The 24,036-nt window shown below is 39.5% G+C and overlaps 1 protein-coding gene across 1 annotated transcript in view; it reads left to right on the forward strand.

The window, feature by feature from the left end:
- Window positions 1-15,510, forward strand: part of tlcd1 (TLC domain containing 1) — a 36,243-nt gene extending 20,733 nt beyond the window's left edge. Inside the window, exons 3-4 of the mRNA XM_034169200.1 lie at window positions 9,829-9,911; window positions 14,499-15,510. Of these exons, the coding sequence (XP_034025091.1) occupies window positions 9,829-9,911; window positions 14,499-14,897 (482 nt within the window). The 3' untranslated portion in view covers window positions 14,898-15,510. The remainder of the gene's footprint in view (window positions 1-9,828; window positions 9,912-14,498) is intronic.
- The last annotated feature ends 8,526 nt before the right edge of the window (window positions 15,511-24,036 follow it).

A 24,036-nucleotide genomic window follows, 5' to 3' on the forward strand; every position in this document is an offset into this window, starting at 1 on the left:
TTTTTTATTTATTATTCTTGCATTCAATGCATCTAAAACCACTAAGAATTAGTTAAAATAAGGCTTGCCAAGAATGTTTTAGTGGTATAAAACCATATAGCTTCGGAGGGCTGCGGATCCAGGGGCCCACGGTCACCCGAAGCTATGTGCCACCAGGGTTCTAGCTAGGACCGTTTTAGTGCCAGGTAAATTATATGATCACGGCTCACAAGTTTGTTTTTTTTCCCAACAATTTGAGTGGGATTGCATTAATTCTTCTTTTTAAACGATATAACACCTACCTGCCTTGTTTGAACAAGAGCTGAATCCGAACTGATTTGCCAAACCAGCTGTTTTAAATGAAAAACTTTGAGAATAAGTTTCACTTTCCAGTTTCACTGACGCTGTGCCCTTCCTGTCCTCCTCTGCTCTCTCCCTCCCTCTCTCGGTAACCCCCCCCCCTTCTGTTTTTCAAACTCAGAGCTTTTTGGAAACATGAAGCCTTTCAGCTGTAAAATATGTAAAATAAACCAAATTTCTGAATGTATCTTCAGATACGGATACAGAAGGACCAGGATTAATGTCGTTTTTCATGACGGCTTATTTATTTTTTTTTTTTTCAGATCACAGCAGAGATGCTGTTTCTAGCCACTCTCCACAGCTCTGTGGCCACAGAATGTGCTGACTCTCTGATCTCTGCTGTTTGCAATTTGATATGAAGAAAATGAGAAATATATTTCTCATTACTTCAATGATTGGTTTAAAATTGAAAAACTATGACTCTATAAGCTTGAAATACAATCAAATTGGTACATTTTCAGCAACATTTCAGTTCATTTTTCAGAAATTCTGTGCTGGGCAGCACAGGCAATTTGACCCAGAGAGCCGGGCGGAAATTTGCAGTACTGGGCGGGGCCACCCGGCGCCGCCCACCGTGACTAAAACCCTGTGAGCTGCTATCACGTAATTTACCCGGCACTAAAATGGTCCTAGCTAGAACCCTGGTTTGGACTATCTATGATGGAATGCTCTGGAGTTATGGGGTAAAAACAGCAAATATGGTGACAAAGGTCAATTTCAGTTTGTACAGGGGCCAAAAGTTAAAGTTGCTCCAATTTCAGTAAAAACATTATGTAAATTATTGTTTGGGTTATAGGGTTCTAATAATACAATAACATGCTTTTGTAGGGCGGTATGCATTTTCAGAGGCCCGATGTTCATGAACAGTCACCCAAAATGACAGATATTCGCCGGCGAATATCTGTCATTTTGTAACTCTTCTTTGACTCATACCTGGCAAAAGCTACCACCCTGGGATGGTTATCATACATTTTTGTGTGGGCCATGGTACACTGAGGCTGGATTCTAAGTGTCGTTTAGTCACCTTAAGTCGTACAGATTTGGTCAAAATTGATGACTGTCATGGACTATCAGGTGGTTTTGAACTGGGAACCTTCTGTTTAGAAAGCAAGTGCACTGACCTCTTGGCCACGCTTTTCTTAATGATGTACCCCTAAATGGCGGGAAAATCAGGCTTTCTGAATTACCCAACTCGTCAGATAGAAGAAAATTAGTCAACAAGTTAGGTGCTAGCTAGTCACAGTCTAGTAATATGACTAGGTGTCCCAGCCATACTACGATAATACTTCGTATTTACCCACTCAGGCTTAGACATTGAGCATTTCCAGGGACTTGTCCTATAAGACAAGTAGAATGAGAGACCCACTTGGCTTATTCTGGCTTCCTGTCCCAGTGAGATCAGATTTTAAGGTTCTGCTACTAACCTATAAAATTATTCATGGACTGGCACCTCCCTACCTAGCTGACCTAATTAAACCTTACATACCGGCTCGGGCTTTACATTCTCAGGGTGCAGGACTACTTTGTGTCCCTAAGGTGAATAAGAAGTCTGCGGGTCACAGAGCTTTCTCTTATCGTGCCCCTGTTCTGTGGAATGATCTCCCTGCATCATAGTAGAGAAGCTTGAATCTTCGACTGGACTGAGTTGCTTGACGTGAGGACGTTTCGCTTCAAATCACAGAAGCTTCCTCAGCTAAAATTCTTGCTCTGGTAGTCTGACTTCTGTCTTGACTCTTGTAGAGAAGAATAAACAAGAAGCCAACAAAAGCTGGAGTTTTTTAACCTAACCAGACCCCACCTACCGAGAGGCTGACTGCTATAGGCTAGTGACTAAACAATAGCTCTAATTAGCACCTATTGTGCTCTAGTTAGCACTCTCCTAATGCCAGGACAGAAGCCTCCCCTGATGGCTCCCTTGATGACTCTCTACTGATGACATGAATGACTCATTACCATGAACAAAAGACTGAAACTGCTTTGACCTGAGTACCACATTGTAAACAGGGGACAAAGCGTGTCTGAGACCCTGCGTCAATAAAACAATCAGATTCTGTGGAGACTTTCAAGTCCAGACTTAAGACGCACTTATTTTCCCTTTCATATGGCTAGCATACTGGTGCAGTTTTGTTTTGTGCTTTTTACTCTTTTAATTCATGTTATTAGTAATTGAAGTGGGCCGTGGCCTCAACTTCACCTAAATTCTGGGTCTTTTAGTGAAGCTTAGGGCTAGTGGCCGGCGATCACCTTAGTATTTCTTCTGTTTTTCTTGTTGATTAATGCTGGCAAATTATACAGTATTTTTTGTCTTTCTGATGCCTGATTCTGTTTTTTCTCTGTTTAAGGTGCAGCTCCATCCAGAGATGGGAGTTGTGTTTGTGTTGGTGATCCTCCTATCCTGTGCACCAACAGCAATTCTTGTATATTCGTCCGTGAATTGTTCTGTGAATTGTTCTGTAATTTACGTTTGGAGCATGGCCCAGGCAGAAGGTCACCCCTTTGAGTCTGGTCTGCTTGAGGTTTCTTCCTCAGAGGGAGTTTTTCCTTACCACTGTTGCTCTGGGGGTTGGTAAGGTTAGACCTTACCTGTGTGAAGCGCCTTGAGGCAACTCTGTTGTGATTTGGTGCTATATAAAGGAAATAAATTGAAATTGAATTATTCCTATCCTAATTTGTTCCATGTCATCAGCTTCGGTGGCAGCAGCTTAAGAAGCTATATTTTTCTTCCTTTCATAACTTTTGTGAATAATGGTGCAGCTTAGCTAAAATATCCATAACAGTTGTTCATTTTGTGACTAAAGCACAAAATTTGGCCCACATATTCTAAATTAAGTAATGCTCATTTTCACTTGTGGCGGTATCCTGGAGCTGACCTCTAATGACCTACAGGGGTCAATTAAGATTTACACAGTGGTCAAAATTTAAAAAGTTCCAATCATATTGAACGTATCCATAGTCTTTGCCTGATCATAAAGATTCCAAAAAGTAGTTTGGAGCGTCCTTGACTAAATGATATGGAGTTACAAGGTAAAGACAGCAAAAACAATAACAAAGGTCAATTTCAGTTTGTACAGGGGTCAAAAGTTAAAGTTGCACCAATTTTGGTTAAAAGTGATGCAAATTATTGGTTGAGTTAATGGGGTTTAAAAAAAAAAAGGAATACTTTGCACCGTCTGTCATGCTTGGTTATCATATTATGTGGTAACATATGTCACATGTCAGAATTCAATGGATGTCCACCTTTTTTGGCCTTTACTTTGGAGACCAAACATTCAACACAGTCAAAACTATTCCTTTGGTGCCCTGGAAGTTGGTGGGTTCTCGATGCTCTGAAATGCATTTTAGAGCAATAAATTGAAGAAATTTCATGAGATTTGTGAATATATTGTGAAATACAGCAGACTGAGTATTTATTATCAAAGTTACACGTTGTGACAATCCAGTAAAGGATTATAGCAAGTTATTTGAATAGAGAATTGAAGTCATAAAGCCGACATCCATCTTAGAATCACAGACCATGAAATAATATTAGCACAAGTTAGTTATTCTGGGATATTGTACCAATAATAAAGACACCCATTAACAATAACTTGACAAGTAATGAAAATAAGGAACTTTTGTGTGTGGTGCTGAATGAGAACAAAGTGTCCAGTGTTTTAAAGGCATTCATTAGCTTTTAAAATGAATTAAATACATTTGTTGGTTCATCTTAGATCTTCCCTTTTGCTTACAGAGGAATTTCACTTTGTGTATGTAAACCTTAGACAGAATTTCATGTGGGGAAAAAATTCTAAAATATATTTATCTTGCTTTACTTACTTTAAAATATCTTCACATGGAAATGAAGTAGACGTGTAGTGATTTATAATATGAAATGTGTGGAGCTGGAGAAAACTTGAGTTTGATGTTTTGAGCCCAGGTGTATCAGCTCTGATATATATAGTAAGTCCCTTCGGCTGCTCCCTGGTGTTTTTTCCACTCGGGTTTGCCACAGCAGAATCCAAGGTGGATATGCATGTTGATTTTTGGAACAAGTTTTACGCTGGATGTCCTTCCTGACGCAACTCCACGTTACACCTCGTTTACACCGAGTCCATGACTGAGTAGCGATTTAAAAAAACGGCTTCTGCTCACCGTCAATCCCACTGGGGTTGCAGGCTGGTCACAATGGGGTCTCACCATTGTTGGATTGGTCTCCAACAGGTGTATTTTAAACGGTTCAATACACTTGCACAAGTTGAACGACCAGTTAACAGATACATGGGTCTCATAATCGGTCTTGATAAACGCTCACATGTCTCAACTCACTCTGAACTTGATACTATGGGTCATAATAGATTTTCAATTGACTGCATGGAGTTGCATCAATGATTGTGGATATGAACATATTTTTCACTTGCACAATTCCATCGCAATGCATGCTTGGCGTAAACGCAAATAACAGATCACATCGGAGACCAGCTCAGAATGTCCAAGATACTGAATATGTCTTGGACTTTATTTACATCAGTTATGTAGAAATACAAACAGTATGGTGCTCTATGGTGAATCTGTGTGGAGCAGACAGTTAACCAAGAAAAGATGTAGACTTTGCCATTGCATTCATTGTACATTCAAACATCAGTCATTGTTATTGTCATGGCTGAAAAAATAAAATGTATATCTTGCAGAAAAGATAATACATAAAGGTCGCACTAAAAGGTTAAAAGATAAACATGAACAAAAAAAAGAAACAAAAGGCGGGGCCCCATTTGACTATGTAGAAACATCACAAAATGATCCAAACCTTCATCAGATCAAATATAGTCTTTCATTTTCAAATATTTAGAAGTCAGTTTGGACGCAGCCCACCACAGTAACAGAGTTTAGTGCACAAGAGGGAGTTCTTTTTACACCCACAATAAGACTTTCTATACCCTTTCTTGCACCTGCAGCTCAGGAGTTTATGCCAACAAGCTTCATGTTCCAGCAGCAGATCTGCCATGTCTTCATCACCATTGAGCAACTCAGCTGTCAGTCTAATTGGCATATCATAATCAAGGTCTTTGTATCCATTTATAACATCCACGAGATATCTAGAACCTGCTCCCTTATCAGGTCTGTCTGCTCTTGCAGGACATTGCAACTTGGCTGTCCTCTTTTCTTGACACAGTGCACGTCATGTCCAATCAGTCTTACCTTTTTCATCCATTCTGGGAGAATGCTGTTCACACAAATGCAAGAAAATTGATCAGGAAAGAATAGTGCCTAGAATGAGATCCAACTAATCACCTACAGTGATTTACAGGACCCACAATGATGCCTGTCACCACAGAATGAAGCAATAAATTGTACAACAAAGAACAAATAGTCAAACACTGCCAGTGTTACCCTGCAGTGATTTCAGTCAGGGCTTTCAATTTGAAATCTACAGGCTTTAAATCATGAGTATCCTTGGTGCATACAACTAAATGTATTCATTCTAGGAGAAAATAAACCTGAAAAAGTCGAATCCATATTATTTTACATATTTTGCGATATTTTCTAAAATGGATCTAGCAATTTGGTCTACTGGGATGAGATATATTTACTTTATGTAATGTGATATCATGTAATGCACCATGTGCTTCCAGCTGCAATTCAGAAGAAATTTATCATTTGAGTTGCTCTGTATTTAGGAAATAATTTAATTAGCTTATAATGCACCAAATTACAGCAAAAGCCGTCTCAAGGCGCCTTACATAAAACAAGTCAACATAAAATTGAATAATTAAAAATGAATAAAAAAAAATTCAAATACATAAATAAAAACAGAAGTAAAAGAATAAAACAAATAAAAATAAAAACTATTCATAAGAAAGAGAATAAAAATAGGTTTTCAGTCTTGACTTAAAAATGTCCACAGACTCAGACTGCCTCACGGTCGCAGGAAGACTGTTCCACACGGTGGGTGCACGATATGAAAAGGCTGTTTGACCTGCTGACTTCTTCTTCACCCTGGGAACACAGAGAAGTCCCACATCCTGCGACCACAAAGCCCAGGCCGGCACGTAAAGTTCCACCAGATCAGCCAGATAAGATGGCACCAGTCCATGAACAACCTTATAAGTCAATAACAAAACCTTAAAATCTGCTCTCACAGAGACAGGGAGCCAATGCAAAGATGCCAAAATGGGTGTGAAATGTTCAGACCTTTTGCTACGTGTCATAAGTCTGGCGGCAGCATTCTGAACCAGCTGAAGACCCCTAATGCTGGACTGTGGTAACCCTGAAAATACAACATTACAATAATCTAGTCTGGAAGAAACAAAAGTATGAATCAGGGTCTCAGCATCAGCCATAGACAGGTTGGGGCGGATCCTCGCTATATTTCTCAGATGGAAAAAGCAGAAATAGAATTTAGCATGCACTGGTTTAGTTTGCAATAACACCTGGTCCACAGTTGACCATGACATTTTGTCCATATAGGTCACATGGTCACTGAGTGTTTCTTTCTCTTTTTGCTCTGTATGCACCACTCTGCATTTAATCATTAGTGATTGATCTCTGCTCCCCTCCACAGCATGTCTTTTTCCTGGTTCTCTCCCTCAGCCCCAACCAGTCCCAGCAAAGACTGCCCCTCCCTGAGCCTGGTTCTGCTGGAGGTTTCTTCCTGTTAAAAGGGAGTTTTCCTTCCCACGGTCGCCAAGTGCTTGCTCACAGGGGTCGTTTTGACCGTTGGGGGTTTTTCCGTAATTAGTGTATGGCCTTGCCTGACATATAAAGCGCCTTGGGGCAACTGTTTGTTGTGATTTGGCGCTATATAAATAAAATTGATTGATTGACATGACAAAGGTCAAAGGTCAAATCTAAAAAAAAAAAAAAAAAAAAAGAATATCCAGATGGAGATGAATGCAGAATGCAAATATATTATGCACCTACAATCAGCATAGGTCTGAGAAATTATCCTTAACTGGCTAGGAACAGATGGGCAGATGGACGGATGGACAGGACAGAAAAGAGAGAGACCATATAGAAATGCCAAAATAATATTCACAATCACTTAATACGTATATAGTCTGAGAGCAAAAATGTGCACCTTAAAATAACTATAAGCCATTACTTTGTAACAGTACACAGGGTTCTCAGCAAGATTTTTTTTTTCTCAGCATAATGGGGTTGGGGGATCGAGGGCTGCTTAGGCTCCCACCGAAGCATTTGTATTATGGGTTTATAAAGGGCCTCATTTGTCAGTCTAAATATACCAAAACCTCAAGTACAGACGGAAGAGGAGAACATCTCTGCACTTCAAAATGTGAGGAAAGTTTTCTCCAGAAACTCCACCTTCATCTACTTAAATGTCCTGAGAGTCCAGCTCACCTGTTGTTTCTGCAAACTCACATTTGCTGGTACGCTTCTAAAAAAAAAAAAAAAAAAGGCTCTTTAAACAGCAACTATTTTGTTGCTGTTTAAAAAGCTGTTTCCTTTTATATATTAACATTAAATGAATGAATCAGTAAACATGTCCATGAAGTCAAAGTTCAATCAGTAAGACATTTGCACAGGTAGAAGAAGCCCCGCCCCTATTGTACATAATTTCAAAGCATTCACAATCACTAGAATAGTCAGATTCATATTTTAGTAATTACTCTACCCTGATTACAACATTCAAAGCAATCACTAGTCAATGAGGACATAATGAAAAGTTGAAATGACTAATTAAAAAATTATTTCATCATGAGGTTTATGTCACATTTAGAAATCCTAATTAACAAACACACTTCAGTCTTTATTACATCATCTCCTGTTGTGTTTATAATAAATATTTATATTTATTTACAGTGTATTTTGTTCCTGGTTGAAATGCAGATATGAATGAATGAATCTACCAGACTTAAAAATGTACACATTACTTTTCATGCTATTTTATTTGTCTAAAAATAAATGCTCAGGGTTCCATATTATGTTAATCCAGAAATCGTCTCAGATGAAACAACAACAGATAAGCTGTGGTTTTAATTTACAGACAAATAGCAAAGATTTATAAAGAATGTGTTTGATAGGTTTCAGTACGGTGGGGTTGTGTTTTGGGGTTTTGTATGAATTTTGTCTTTGTTCAACCTGTCTGGTTTTGTCCCCCTCTTGTCTGTGGGTGTGTGCGCCTCCTGTCTGTTGTATGAGTGTGGATGGATGGATTGATGGGGTGCCTTTCTGTGAGTCCTCATCTCTTATCTTGTCTGAGTCTGTGTCACCCGTCTGGTTTGCATCCCAGTGGTGTGTGGATCTGTGTGCACGACTGCACGTTGTGGTGTGTCCAGTGAGGGTGCGTGGATCGGGTCTCGTCCTTTTGCTGTGCTGATGTGTGGGTGTGAAGTGCTACGTTTTCCTCCTCGTGGAGGAAACTTGGGTCAGATTGGATTCATATCTGTTGGGAAAGTGTCGGTACACGGACCCACAACAGGGGGCGCAAAGGAACGGACAATGGAGTAGGTCAAAATAACAACACCTTTACTGTTGTGAATGTGCACAACAACTACAACAGATTACAACAATAGATCAGAATCAATCCACAAAGGTGTCGGTGGGCAGGCTCGAAGATAGGAGACCCCTGTCCAAAGCAGAACCGGAACCACACGATTTCCTCCGCCACCAGACCCGGAACACTGGAGCCGCCAAGTCCGAACTCCCAGGTGGCCACTGCCTCCGCGTGTCGGACCCTGGTACTGCTGGCGAGGAACAAAAACACAATTAAAGGTGGGCGCGTTTGCACCCAGTAATCCACACGGCAGGAAAGCTACCTCCACCTCTCGTTGGAAAAAAGGTCTGTTATCACTCACAAAAGTCACAAAAGGTTACTGTCAAGCAGTCAGCTGAGAATATTACCTTCCAGGTAGAACGATATCTCGCAAAGAGGTGGAGACGTAGTCCTGCTGATGGTACCCCTGCTGATTGGTAACAGCTGTTTGCAGGTGATGCGTGACAGCTGTCACCCTAGCTGCTCCTGTGAGGCGGCTGCGCCCTCTGGTGCCTGGAGCCCGCACTCCAGGCAGGGCGCCCTCTGGTGGTGGGCCAGCAGTACCTCCTCTTCTGGCGGCCCACACAACACATATCACTAACTAAGGCCTCAAACAGCCCGGAAGGGTTAAAAAAAAAAAAAAAAACACTTCAAAATTTACAGCATGCAATTTTTTTGTTTTATGAACATAAATTGTGAGTGTGCTGATTTTCAAAGTGGTTACATTGTGGTGTGTATAACTGCAAGATTACTGACTCAGATCTGCATAAATAAGAGGGAAATTATCCAAATAGTTGCTAAGGGTTTTCAAATCTGAAGAACTTCATTCTTTATGTCCTTGAAGCTGACAGGGTCTCATCTCTTTGGATTTTGAGGGAACATGCATCATACCATTTTAGCCTAACTCCGGCCCTGAAATGGCCTATTAGCACCAGATTATACAAATAATACATTGATAAACAGAGTAATCCTACTGTCACACATGACAGAAACTTTACTCTTTTTTTTCTCCATCTCAGGATACTTTATTCAAGATGCAAGTGATATATTGATGAGTGGATATGCAAAAGGATCATGGGAATTCTTACTCCACCACGCACTGGTAAGACCAAAAAACAAGTTTTCTTTTCAGCATTATCATGGTAGCATTGATTTATATCCTGATAGATAAGAACTGATTCAATTTTCAATGTCATAGGTCAAAGTGCAAAGGTCAAAATAAAAAAAATCTTGGAAAATTGGAAAAATCCCTATCTTAAACATGCAACAAATTTTCAAAAATTCATACCTCTGTCAAAAAAGATCAAATTTCTTTCATATTTGAGGATCTTGTGTAGGACAGCATCCTTTATCACCTGACAAAGACTGATCCAAATCTGATCTGGATTACAGATTTTGTGGCCATTGAAAACCCAATTTAATGTGTATTTTACATTATATCTTAATCAGACGTGCCACAATCACTCTATTTGAAAGTGACGTGCAGACTGGCACTCACCATCACCTGACAAAGTTTGATCCGGTGTCACAGACCGAATGGTCCCCCTAAGAATCGGTCCCCCTGATGACTCATTTCACAGATTAACACCTCGTTTCTGCTTCAAACTGCACACCAGTCATCATCTGAGCGACAGATATCTGAAGCTTTTGTACAACAATCATTTCCACATAAATTCAGCGTTATTTCATCAGAAAAGGCAGCGGAAACGATCAGAGCACCAAGGCTAAATGAGCTGCTAGCTGATGCCTTCACTGTGCCTCTGTCATTTCAAAGTGTCATAGAATTTTGCCTCGTTTCTGCTTAAAACTGACTTTAGAATGATTTAAGAGGTTTTACCTTTATCATCTGATGGTTAGTAATCCCATTAATCTATTTGATTGCTTTGGGTGAAGAGACTCTGTCTCAGATGTGCTGCTGTTATCCAAAATGATGCATGCGCAGATGCAAAAGGCAGACTGATTTTTATGGGTGGACCGTTCGGTCTGCGTCACTGGATCTGATCCACATTACAGATTTTGTGGCCATTTAAATTTAACATTGAAAACCCCATTTAATGTATATTTTACATTATATCTTAATCAAATGTGCCCCAATCACTCTGATACTTGAAAGTGACGTGCAGATTGGCACTCACTATCACCCGACAAATTTGATCCAGATCTGATCTGGACTGTGGACATTTGAATGATAATTATCATTAAATTACTCAGAGACCCCAAGTTTCTATTTGATCCAACTGAGCATTTTTACAGAAATGACTGGAAATACCCATTTTCAACTTTAACCTCCATTTAATCCTTCATTGTGTCTCAGTAACAACTGATACTCGGGCTGATTTACGTCTTAAGTTACCCAGAGACCCAAAGTTTCTCTTTGGTCCAACTGAACATCTTTTCCCTAAAAATGACCAGAAATTCTTGATTTGACCTTTCACCCCCATAAAATCACACTTCCATGTTTCTCAATAACAGTATGAGGCAACTTGGGTTTTACTCAGTTCATATTGATTTCAGTTAAGTTTTTCTCACACTAAAAATGACCAGAAAATGACTGTTTTCACCTTAACCTCAATAACATCACCACCACTGTGTCTCAGTAATCAGTAATGCATCGACAACTGATATTTTCTATTTTTCTGAAATTTCTGCTTTGATCTTAATCCCCCTAGTGTATGTAGTTACAGCTGACTGAAATGGTTCCATTACAAGTTAAGATGACAAGAATGTGAATAAGTTGGATAAGGCCACGCCTCATTTTTGCTCTTTGTAGTTCAGTGTGGTTATATACTATGGGTATAGTGCACTTGACAGCTGATCTGGTTTGACCGATAAAGTCAGTTAGTCAATATTTGGACGTTACCCAATACCTGTATGATCAAAGGTTAATTGTATCTGACTGTTGCACACCACATGTGACACTGTACATAAAATGCCGGCATTTGACATATTGTGTGTGTGAAACAATGTGGATTCCACTCAGATTAGCTGACATACAAGCCATGCTTGACCTTTGGAATAAGGCAGAAAGAAAAGGGTCATATGTTGTTCATAACTCCTCCACCAAAATCAAGAACAGTCAACCCATTCAAAACTTAGGTTCCATGGGGGTGACGTGATGGTAGCCAGGTTTGTCATCCCAGAAATTCGCCAAGTTGTTACTCAGCTTCTTGGTGACTGAGCGAAGCAGGGCATAGTGATCGTTTGTGTGTCCGTCTTTGTCTGTGAACAAGATAACTTTAAAAAAAAATCAGCTGTTTTTCAGCTGGACAGTTTTTCAGCTAGACAGTTTTTCACCAGAATTGGTGAGAATGTTGATTTGGTAGATATGTTGTGATTAAGGGTGTAACGGTACATGTATTTGTATTGAACCGTTCGGTACGGGGCTGTTCACGTTGCGTGTGTTTACATTCAGTGTTGCCAACTTAGCGACTTTCTCACTAAATCTGATGACTTTCCAAACCCTCTTGATGACTTATTTTCTCAAAAGCTACTAGCAACAAATCTAAATACTTTTTTTTGGCATTACTAGAGACTTTTTTGATGTTTGGCGACTGAAAGTGAAAGTCTCTGTCACCGAGCAGCCACGGGTCTCCCCCTCCTCCGGTGCCTGCAGCAGCCTGTAAAGCACTGAGCGGAGGGATATCTACAATCCTTCTCACTCGGACTCGCTCAGCTTACTGACCTTGTTTGCTGTGCTGTGATTAAATAGTCCCCAGACTTTTAGAAACCCTGGCCTTGAGAAGTTATTTTATTTTAATAAGTGATGGCCAATTTTAATGGCAAAATAAATACACAAACCAAGAATCAAGTTTATTTGTGGTTCTAAATATTTTTAAGGTGGTTTTATTCACTTTTTTGCCTCTCCCACAATGTTTTTTTTTCAAAACTTTATTTAAAAAGCTATATTAACAAACATTAAACAAACAGTTAATAGAAAGACAGACATAGAAAATAAAATAAGTTATACAAAAGTAAAGGGATTCTTTAACATTAATTCTCTTAAAGAAAACCTTATAGAGTGTGACAGTTTTGGACAAGTTAATTAAATAAATATGAAGGTTGAATAAAACTGAACAGGGCTTCATGCTGGAACCGTTGTGCTGCACTTTACTTGTGGAAAGGTTTTGTTAAAAGCTGTTTACTAGGAATTTATTTTTTATAATATTATATACATTTGTTGTTTATTTGAGAACATTTTATTTACCTTATTACCAGGCAGCCCTTTGCACTTAGTTTATTTTCCTGTTTGTATAATGTTACAATAAATTGCAGGTTTAAACAACAAGCAAATTTAGGTTTTGCATTTTGTTCTCATACTGTACCCGAAAATGAACCGAACAATGACCTCAAAACCGAGGTACGGACCGAACCATGATTTTTGTGTATCGTTACACCCCTAGTTATGATTATTCATTTTTAGAGAGGCTCAGATGAAGGTCAAAGTCAAAAAAACATGGTCCGAAAAACATATTCTCTGCTATATCTCCACAACGAAAAGGGCTAGAGAGATGATGTAAAGTTCATATTTATCAGCAAAATATTTGTGATTGATTGGTAACGTGAGCTATTGGGCATGGATATATCCCAGTGTGCACGGTGTGCAGGGTTTGCATTGGCCATCTGATGTCTTTCATTTCATTGCATCATCCAATGTTTTTTTTTTTTTGGTGTTGTCACAACATTTTCGGAAAGCCTAAAAAGCACTCACTGCATGCATTCAAAAACCTATGGCTTCAATGACTACTAGATGTCTTTGGCACTGGGTCTTTTCAGAGTATACTTGGGTACTGCTGAAATGACTTTGCATTGAACCAGCAGTTACTTGAGAAGACTAGATGGCCGCTGTGTGAGGGAATGCCAGCTACATTTTGGACATGTGGCGCATTTCTCTGTGAATAGTCCAGCACTTAGGTGCCTTAGTGTTTAGGACCCTAGCAGCTGAAGGAGGCCAAGGACACGCCCACATTTCACCTGGCTGTTACAGATCGATGGTTAGTTTTCAGACATGGGGATGGACTGGTTGTCTGCTTGGGTGGTTGCCACCCTGGACCTAAGGTGTGGTGGACACCACACCACCACACACTCCTAGACCTAGCCTGACTTGAACTTCCAGTGTAGTAATGAAAATGGTGAAAAAAATCTTTATCTGGCAACATGGATGAAAGCAAAATAATGCAACTTCATTTTATAAATTCTTGACCCCCTTTTTATCCCACCGGTATGAAATACCGGTGCTATAGCGATCAGTATGTCCATCCATCCATTTTTGCTTGTTAGTGCGATATCTCTAGAACCACTTGACTGATTTAACCCATATTTAGCACAAGGGTGTACTTGAGTGATCCCCCGACATCAGTCAATTATGGTGACCTTGGGGTCAATTTGATGGTCAAGATGTTATTGCCACCCTTGTTAGCGCAATATCTCAAGAACCAGTTGACCAATTTCATTCATAGTTTCAGTGCATCTGGACAATATTCAGTGCTTTACTTTGTCCACATTTTATGTTACAGCCTCATTCCAAAATATTTTCTGGATGCACTGTAGCATAAGGGTGTACTCCCCGATACTTTGCATTACTGGTTTGTGGGCACCAGGGGAATATGTCATCTCCTGATGACTCTTGTTTAATTCTTGCATGGAAACATTAGAGCTGTGAATACTTCACCTCTCTGTGTGTGTTTGTCAGGTGATCTGCTGTTTCTCCTACACGCTCTACACACAGCAGTGCATATCTGGTGCTGTGATGGCTCTCTTTGTGGAGGTCAACAGCATCACGCTGCACCTGAGGATGATACTGAAGCTGGCGAGCGCTCAGTCCTCCTTTGTGTACCACATCAACAAGCTGGTCAACATCTTCACCTACATCACGTTCCGTCTTGGCACTCAGTTCTACCTTACCTGGTTCCTCGTCATCAACTTCTCCGAGATAGTACACGCTGAATACTTACTTACCGGTTTGATGATGATGAACGTTATGATGCTGATTTATTTTTACCGCCTGCTGCGTGCAGACTTCTTCCAGCGGCGTAAGAGCTACGTGGCACAAAACGGAACATTTAATACCAAGAAGTTTCTGAATGATTGACCTGGGAAGGTTTGTGGCACTGCCAGACTGTTTGGTGATTTAACCGTTTTGGGGATTTGTGTTTTCACTTTTTGTCATTGTCTTTCCTTTAATGACATAATTCCTCAGTGCTCATACCCTGCCTCATACCGTATGACCCCCCCGAACACTTAATTGGAGTAAGCAGGTATGGAAAGTGGATGGTTGGATTCCTCATACTGACAGGTTCTGGTGTTGCACCGTGTTTCACTGCCAAAGAACAAACCCCAAAAATACTTTTGATGGAGAAAAACCTCGAGGTTGTTCAGGTGCTGCATTTCAAAGACGTTTCACAGTGTGAATTTTAGTTTTTGAAGAAGAAAAAGGAATTACAACCACACGTTATGAAGCAGAAAATTCAGTTAAACTCTGGCAACATTTTTCAAGCAGGATATTTGAATGAATTAATTTATTTATTCAGCACACAAATCAACAATAACAAAAACTCATAACAACTCAACAGCGAAGTTGTGTGACCCAAAGGGTGTGGGAGAAGCAAAGCTTATAAATACTCACCCCTTATACGATAAAAATAAGAAATGTATACACGGGTGATTCTTTAACTACGGGCACTATTGGCCTTGTAAATGTAATTTCCACCACACCATTGCCTTACAATATAAAGCGCCTTGGGGCAACTGTTTGTTGTGATTTGGTGCTATATACATGTGCTCTGATGTCACTGTTTATCTCCATAGAAACTACCCAAACAATCTTTCATACAAACTGTTTAAAGGGGCATTACAGTGTTGTGGTGGAAATTACGGCAATACTGTGGACAACTACATTTTGTTTAAAAAAATCACAACAGTTGTATGACATTGAATACCCCAATTATGTTTTGATTATTTTACTGATATTTTATTCAGAGATATTTTAAAACATTAGAAAAAATGTTTCTTTACCATTCATTTTTATCATTGAAGATCAAAAGTCTGGGTGTGGGACAAGCACAAAACGGCAATATTTGCATATAATGATGCTGAAAAAAGGTGAAAAAGTCATCATGGACTACTAGAACAAATTTCGTAACACACTTTCATTGTAAAGATAACTATAAAAGTGTGAAATTTCCCCTTTTTTCTGTTTTTCATACAATATGATCAAAGGACATAAGTGCCCGTAGTCTAAGAATCACCCACACACACATATACATACATGCACACAAACACAACATAAATACACACACACACAGATATATATATATGCTTACATACATACATATACACACACACGATGACAAATACCAAAAAAGTGTGCAAAATTAATCAATTAACTAAAATTTCAAAACACAACCAGACGAACAATGAAGCACAACACACAAGCTCAAAAACAATAACAGAATCGCTAAACCTAAGTCTTCAAAATATAACAAGCATTTTTATTATTCTTTTAAAGCCAACTAAAGTACCAAGTAATTTAATATTGTCAGGACAAGTATTCCAAAAGTTAACATCTTTAACAGAAACACAATGACTTTTTGCAGTAGTTTGGGCCGTTAATTTCTCAAACAATAATATTCCTCTCAAATTATAACTGGAGTCTCTCACTTTAAACAGATCCTGGACATGTTGTGGCAACAGTTTATTTTGAACTTGATACATAATTTGTATTGTGATGTAATCAACCAAGTCCCGGAATTTTTAAATATGTAAACAGGCAAATAATGGATTCATTGGCTCACAATATATGTTACAGATAATTCTTATAGCTTTCTTTTGCAACAAAAATATTGGATTAGTATTACTTTTATATGTATTTCCCCAAACCTCAATACAATAGGTCATATATGGAATGAACAATGAATGATATAAAATAGTCAATGAACATTGGGAGATGAAATCTCGTGCTTTGTGCAAAATTGCTATGGATTTCATCTCCCAATGCTCATTAACTATTTTATTCTATTTTCTGCGGTTTATAACAAAAAATTTTAAATTTCTTTTCAACATCATGTAACCTGATATCCATTACACTCAGAACACACAATGTTCAAAATCAGACCATTTGGTTTCCAAATTAAGTGTGTTCTGTTTGGTGGGGTTGCAACTTGGATACTTGCACAAAGGCTGTGTCCCAGTTCAGGGGCTGCATCCTTCTAAGGCTGCTTTCATTATCTGTATGTGACATTGCTGTCCCGTTTCAAAGACTTCTTGGAATGCGGCCAACGTAGCTTTCTTTTCCCCTAAAAAATGAAGAAATATAACAGCTGTATCATTTGTGGCCCAAACAATCCCATGCGTCATTTAGCAAGTTACAACCACCCCCTGCCTGACACAATGGTTCATTTAAAAAAGACAGTTTCTAGCCCCATACATACAATTGTAAAAAAAAAGGTAATGTTTATCAAGAAATTAGAAATAAGTACTGAAAAACTATTACAAAATTAAGGGTTACGCCCACTACACTAGATTGTTTGCAGCTGCAAAGGTTGCCAGGTGACGGGGCATAGGGACAGGAAAAGCTAATGATGCAATCACAAAATGTTCTGTGAGTTATACCGTCTCATTTCAGAATGACTGGTTCAGACTTCACGGTCTCTGATGGCCAGATCTTTGTGGGACACAGCCTAAGAAGGGTTCAGCTCCTGAATTGGGAAACAGCCTAAATTATTCAGAGAACCAACAGGAGAAATTTAGTAAAGCACAAAGTAGTTAGAACACATTTTCAGAACACAAAAACTGCATATAACATCGAATTTAATTTTCTAAACTAAAATAAATAAATGAAATCAAATTCAATAAATGCAACACTTTTATTGCAACTCTTCTTTTTGTTCCCATTTTTCATGCATTCAAATAAAAACATCTAAGATTATTTTGGCAAAGGTGAAATGCTCACTACATGAATTTTAATAAACTTGTGAACAAAATTCAGCGGAAAACAAAACTGTACTTATCAAAAGATGTCTTGCATCACAAAATATTAAAATTTTAATTTGGAAGACCAGTCCATTGCACTTTTATCACAAGTTCAAGCTCTGAATATAATGGATTGAAGCACTGTATTGTGTTCAGTTTGAAGTAGGGATGTTGAATTCCCAGTTTTATAAAATGAAATCTGCTAGAACCACAAGCTGGTTTCTACATAGTCGTTCATAGCATCAGTGCTAATACATGGTGATGACTTTACTTTCAACATTCACTTTTTTAATATTTGTTTTACAAAAAGTTAACAAACACAGGTATTGGTGAAGTACCACAAACCATTAGAGACAGTTAAAACATCCTGAATATTGACGACGTCGCTCATACGGCCAACTCAGTCATCTAGCTAGTTAGCTAATGAGCTAGTTGCTCCAACTGTTTGCATTTTCTCATGTTTTGACACTCCGCTTGAAGGAAAAACAAAGCTAACGTTTACTCAGTTAATTAAAAAATACAAAGCACCAGCTTTCAAGCAAACACTTATTTGTCAATTTTGAATTTCCCAATTAACTTCCCCGTTCCTTGGTAAGGAGAGTGAATGATTAATATTTTAATTATTCAACGTGTAGGTCTGGAATATGAATTTATATTTAAAAAACTTTCATAAATGATCTTAAAATATTCTTGCCGATTGCTTTGCTAATGTAACCTGTAATGAGAATGCAAATACGAGGTCTGTTAGAAAAGTATCGGACCTTTTTAGTTTTTTGCAAAAACCTGATGGATTTGAATCACGTGTGCTTGCATGAGGAAACCTTGGACCTTCGTGCGCATGCGTGAACTTTTTCACGCCTGTCGATTGCATCATTTTCTGGTAAGCAACCTTTGTGTGGGACGTGTGCTGTGCGCTCGCTGGAGCTTCATTTCAAGGAAAAAGACGGAACGACTGGAGCAGCGCTGCATCAAATTTTGCCAGAAACTGGGCGACAGCCAGGTGGAAACCATTCAGATGATTTCAGTCGTGTGACTATCTGAGAAATTGTGGAAGAGGTGGGCATGTCACAGCATGTCCTGTGAGACTTCAACACGGAGGCGCTTTTGCTCCGCCGTTAGCAGCAGCATGAATTTCACTGCCACTCTTTTCATGGCCAAATCTTCTGTCACAATGGATTGTACCGAAAAAGTGCTGATGTCCACCTCTTCCGCAATTTCTCGGATAGTCACACGACGGTCCCGCATCACCACAGCATTCACTTAGGAATGATCTGGTCATTTCAGCATGTTGATGGCTGACCGGAGCGCGGCTCACTCTCCACCGTTGTGCGGACGTCTTTAAACCGGTTGTACCGCTCCTTAATCTGTGTGATGCCCATAGCATCGTCACTGAAAGCCGTTTGAATCTTCTGAATGGTTTCCACCTGGCTGTCGCCCAGTTTCTGTCAAAATTTGATGCAGTAGCGCTGTTCCAGTCGTTCCGTCTTTTTCCTTGAAATGAAAATCCGCCGAGAGCACAACACGTCCTCACACAAAGGCTGCTTACCAGAAAATGATGCAATCGACAGGCATGAAAAAGTTCAAGCATGCGCGCGAAGGTTCAAGGTTTGCTCATGCAAGCACACGTGATTCAAATCCATCATGTTTTTGCAAAAAAATAGAAAGGTCCGATACTTTTCTAACAAACCTCGTATTTCAGTTTATGTCTAAAAACATCAGAAATTAATAATTGTCCATCACATCGCATGGGACTGTGTCTTTATATGATGAAAATCCAATCATGTGATTATCAATATTTCTTTCTTGTGCATGTGCGACCCATCAGCTGGAAACGTTTTGACATTACTGACTTATAATTTAAGAAAAAAACATTCTACGTCATCTTCTTCCACTGTCTCCATGACGCCCTCTGTGGCTGAAGAGATAAAGGGCTCTGCAAATCTGACAACACAGCAAACATAAGACACAACGTGATCACAAACAGCAACAGTACAACACAGTTTGACAGTTGTGGTTCTCATAATTAAGAGTTTGCTTCAGCATTTTGGAATTTGTTGGAAGCAAACCTGATACTGAGCCGGATCCACTTGCCGTCTAAATGTGGAATCATTTTGTGGGAACACAAAATGAACATAAAGCGCAGGCAACAGCACAATCAGTACTGACATTGATCTGAGAAGTGTGTAATTTATTTGCTAAATAATTGGACTTTAACAGAATAGATCTCAGTTTTGTAAGATATTAACTTTGCTAGTCAGTATTTAATGCGCCAGGATTTTTTATTTTTTTTGCACAAAAACCAGAAATGCACTCCCAAAAAATTATTGTAACATCATTCTTTCACGTTAACTTCTTCTTCTTCTTCTTTGTATTTCGGCTGTTCCCGTTAGGGGTCGCCACAGCAGATCAATCGTTTCCATCTCACCCTGTCCTCTGTATCTTCCTCTGTCACACCAACCACCTGCATGTCGTCTCTCAGCACATCCATGAACCTCCTCTTTGGCCTCCCTCTTCTCCTCCTGCCTGGTGGCTCCATCCTCAGCATCCTTCTCCCTATATACCCTGGGTCCCTCCTCTGCACATGTCCACACCATCTCAATCTCGCCTCTCTGACTTTGTCTCCAAATCGTCCCACCTGAGCTGTCCCTCTGATATGTTCATTCCTAATCTTGTCCATTCTTGTCACTCCCAAAGAGAATCTCAACATCTTCAGCTCTGCCACCTCCAGCTCTGCCTCCTGTCTTTTTGTTAGTGCCACTGTCTCTAAACCATACAGCATAGCTGGTCTCACTACTGTTTTGTAAACTTTCCCCTTCACTCTTGCTGATATTCTTCGGTCACAAATCACTCCTGCCACCTTTCTCCACCCACTCCACCCTGCCTGCACTCTCTTCTTCACCTCTCTACCACACTCTCCATTACTTTGAACAGTTGACCCCAAATATTTAAACTCATCTACTTTCACCACTTCTACTCCTTGTAACTGCACTATTCCACTGGGCTCCCTCTCATTCACACACATGTACTCAGTCTTGCTTCTACTGACTTTCATTCCCCTTCTCTCCAAAGCATATCTCCACTTCTCCAGACTAGACTCAACTTGCTCTCTACTCTCACTACAGATCACAATGTCATCTGCAAACATCATAGTCCATGGGGACTCCTGTCTGATCTCATCTGTCAACCTGTCCATCACCACTGCAAACAAGAAAGGACTCAGAGCTGATCCTTGGTGTAATCCCACCTCCACCTTGAATGAGTCTGTCATTCTGACTGCGCATCTCACCGCTGTCACACTATTCTTGTACATGTCCTGCACTACCCTAACATACTTCTCTGCCACTCCAGACTTCCTCATACAATGCCACAACTCTTCTCTTGGCACCCTTTTCTAAGTCCACAAACACACAACGTAACTCTTTCTGTCCTTCTCTGTACTTTTCCAACAGTATTCTCAGAGCAAACATTGCATCTGTAGTGCTCTTTCTCGGCATGAAACCATATTGCTGCTTACAGATCTTCACCTGTTTTCTAAGCCTAGCTTCTACTACTCTTTCCCATAACTTCATGCTGTGGCTGATCAGCTTTATGCCTCTGTAGTTACTGCAGCTCTGCACATCACCCTTGTTCTTGAAAATAGGAACCAGCACACTTCGTCTCCACTCCTCAGGCATCCTCTCATTTTTAGCCTAAAATTTGTAGTTTGCTTCAGTTCAGTCCATAAACCATGAAGGTCAAACTAGTCGTGCATTTTTTTTTTTTTTGGTACATTTCAGTTTAACTGTTACTGTATTTCTGTTTCAGAAAAAGCCAAGAAAACACAAACTTGCAGTGTATGTATGTGTGCGCTTTACTGCTGTGCCTTTACCACGGTGCCTTATAGGGGAAAAATGGAGATGAAGGTGATGTACGGCGCATTCACTTCACTGTTTCCACATTATTTTATGTTACAACCTTATTCCGAAATGGATGAAACTCATTAAACGCTATACACAACATCCCATAATGACAATGTGAAAAGTTTTTTTTTTTTTTGAGATTTTCGCAAATTTATTAAACAAACAAACCAGCAAACAAAAAATAAATCACAGGATCAAAGGATGGGAATACTCATGCACATGTGATTTTATTTTTAATGAATTTGCAAAAATTTCAAAAATAACTTTTCATGTTGTCGTTATGGGGTGTTGTGTGTAGTGTGCTGTGAATACTTTTTGCGTGCACAGTACGCTAATATCTGTGTGCTTGTGGAAAAAACTGCAAGAACGCCAAGAAACACTTTTTTTAAAACACAAATCAGTTTGATCACTGTCGCACTAATGATGTATGTTGTATTGAAGTGACTGCTTTTTAGGAGCACTGTATGTTTGGTTTGTTCGTAAGACAACATGAATTTAAACTGTTTTCAAAACCAAAAATGTTTGTGTTTATTTTAATGTGCATTGTACCAGTTTCCATTAAGCTTGCACCTGGGATGAGGGACAGTTGATACACAAGACAAGAGGTCAGGTTTAAATGCCTTGCTTAAGAGCACGCTGGCAGTAAAGAGGCAAACAAATAACATATCAAATGATCAGTCTGTAAAACAGATGCAGAGAAATCTCCACTTGTCAAATCACATATCACAAATATTGTTTTGGACAGTTATTTGAAGTAAAAATACATAAATCTGATCAACTGTTCCTGGCTTTTCCCCACGACATGCTGGAGGGATGATATTTCCCAGCTGGCTTGGGAATGCCTCGGGATCCTCCGTGAAAAGTTACAGGACTTGGCCAAGGAGAGGCAAGTGTGGGATGGCAGAAAATGAATGAAAGAATAATTGTTACTTTTTTAAAATATGTGGGGATAGCGCAGCACTTTTCAGGAAGCTTATGGTGCCCTCTAGAGGCAATATGTTTAGTTGAAGGATATAAACAAGATCTATATTCTTTTCTGGATGGATTATGTGTGTAGGCCCGAAGGGGGATTGTGTCATGGTTCTGTCTGTCAGTCTGTCCCAAAAAGCATATAAGGGTGATTCTTAGACTACGGGCACTTATTATGTCCTTTGATCATATTGTTTGAAAAACAGAAAAAAGGGGAAATTTCACACTTTTATAGTTATCTTTACAATGAAAGTGTGTTAAGAAATTTGTTCTAGTAGTCTATGATGACTTTTTCACCTTTTTTCAGCATCATTATATGCAAATATTGCCGTTTTGTGCTTGTCCCACACCCAGACTTTGATCTTCAATGATAAAAATGAATGGTAAAGAACGTTTTTTCTAAGTTTTAAAATATCTCTGAATAAAATATCAGTAAAATAATCAAAACATAATTGGGGTATTCCAATGTCATACAACTGTGTGATTTTTTTTAAACAAAATGTAGTTGTCCACACTATTGCCATATTTTCCACCACAACAACTGTAATTGTCCCTAAACGTTTGTATGAAAGATTGTTTGGGTAGTTTCTATGGAGATAAAACAGTGACATCAGAGCACATGTATATAGCGCCAAATCACAACAACAGTTGCCCCAAGGCACTTTTATATTGTAAGGCAATGGTTGTGGTGGAAATTACATTTACCAAGGCCCGTAGTTAAAGTGCCCGTAGTACCCGTAGTTAAGAATCAACCCATAAGCGTTCTAAAATTGACACCATTTTTAGGAGGAATTTGTTGAAACTTGACACAAGTTCTTGTTTTATTTTGGCAAGCCGCCTATTATCATTTCGTTCAAGTTGGCCCGATTTTACCAGAGTTATGGCCCTCGATTAACAAATCTAGACTCCATCAGTTTCATGTTTTAGTGTCTGCATTCTGAAATCAACTATCACATGCCTTTAAATGTTTGCAGAATATAGTAAACACTTGTACCAAAGTGGCATTTGCCAGCGGGGGATATTGTGCTCTCAGAGCGCTCTTGTTTAAATTCTTGTCCCCCCCCCCCCCCCCGTTTAATTCTTGCATGGGAAACCATTAGAGCTGTGAATACTTCACCTCCTGTAGTGTGTTTGTCAGGTGAATCTGCTGTTTCTTCCCTACAAGCCTGTACCACACAGCCAGTGCATATCTGGTGCTGTGATCGTTCTCTTTGTGGAGAGTCAACAGCATCACGCTGCACCTGAGCTGATACCTGACTGGCGAGCGCTCAGTCCTCCTTTGTGTACCACATCAACAAGCTGGTCAACATCTTCACTTACATCACGTTCCGCCTCGGCACTCAGTTCTACCTTACCTGGTACCTCGTCATCAACTACTCCGAGATAGTACAC

The sequence above is a fragment of the Thalassophryne amazonica genome, chromosome 4 (assembly GCF_902500255.1).
Source record: "Thalassophryne amazonica chromosome 4, fThaAma1.1, whole genome shotgun sequence".
In the NCBI taxonomy this organism is placed as follows: domain Eukaryota; kingdom Metazoa; phylum Chordata; class Actinopteri; order Batrachoidiformes; family Batrachoididae; genus Thalassophryne; species Thalassophryne amazonica.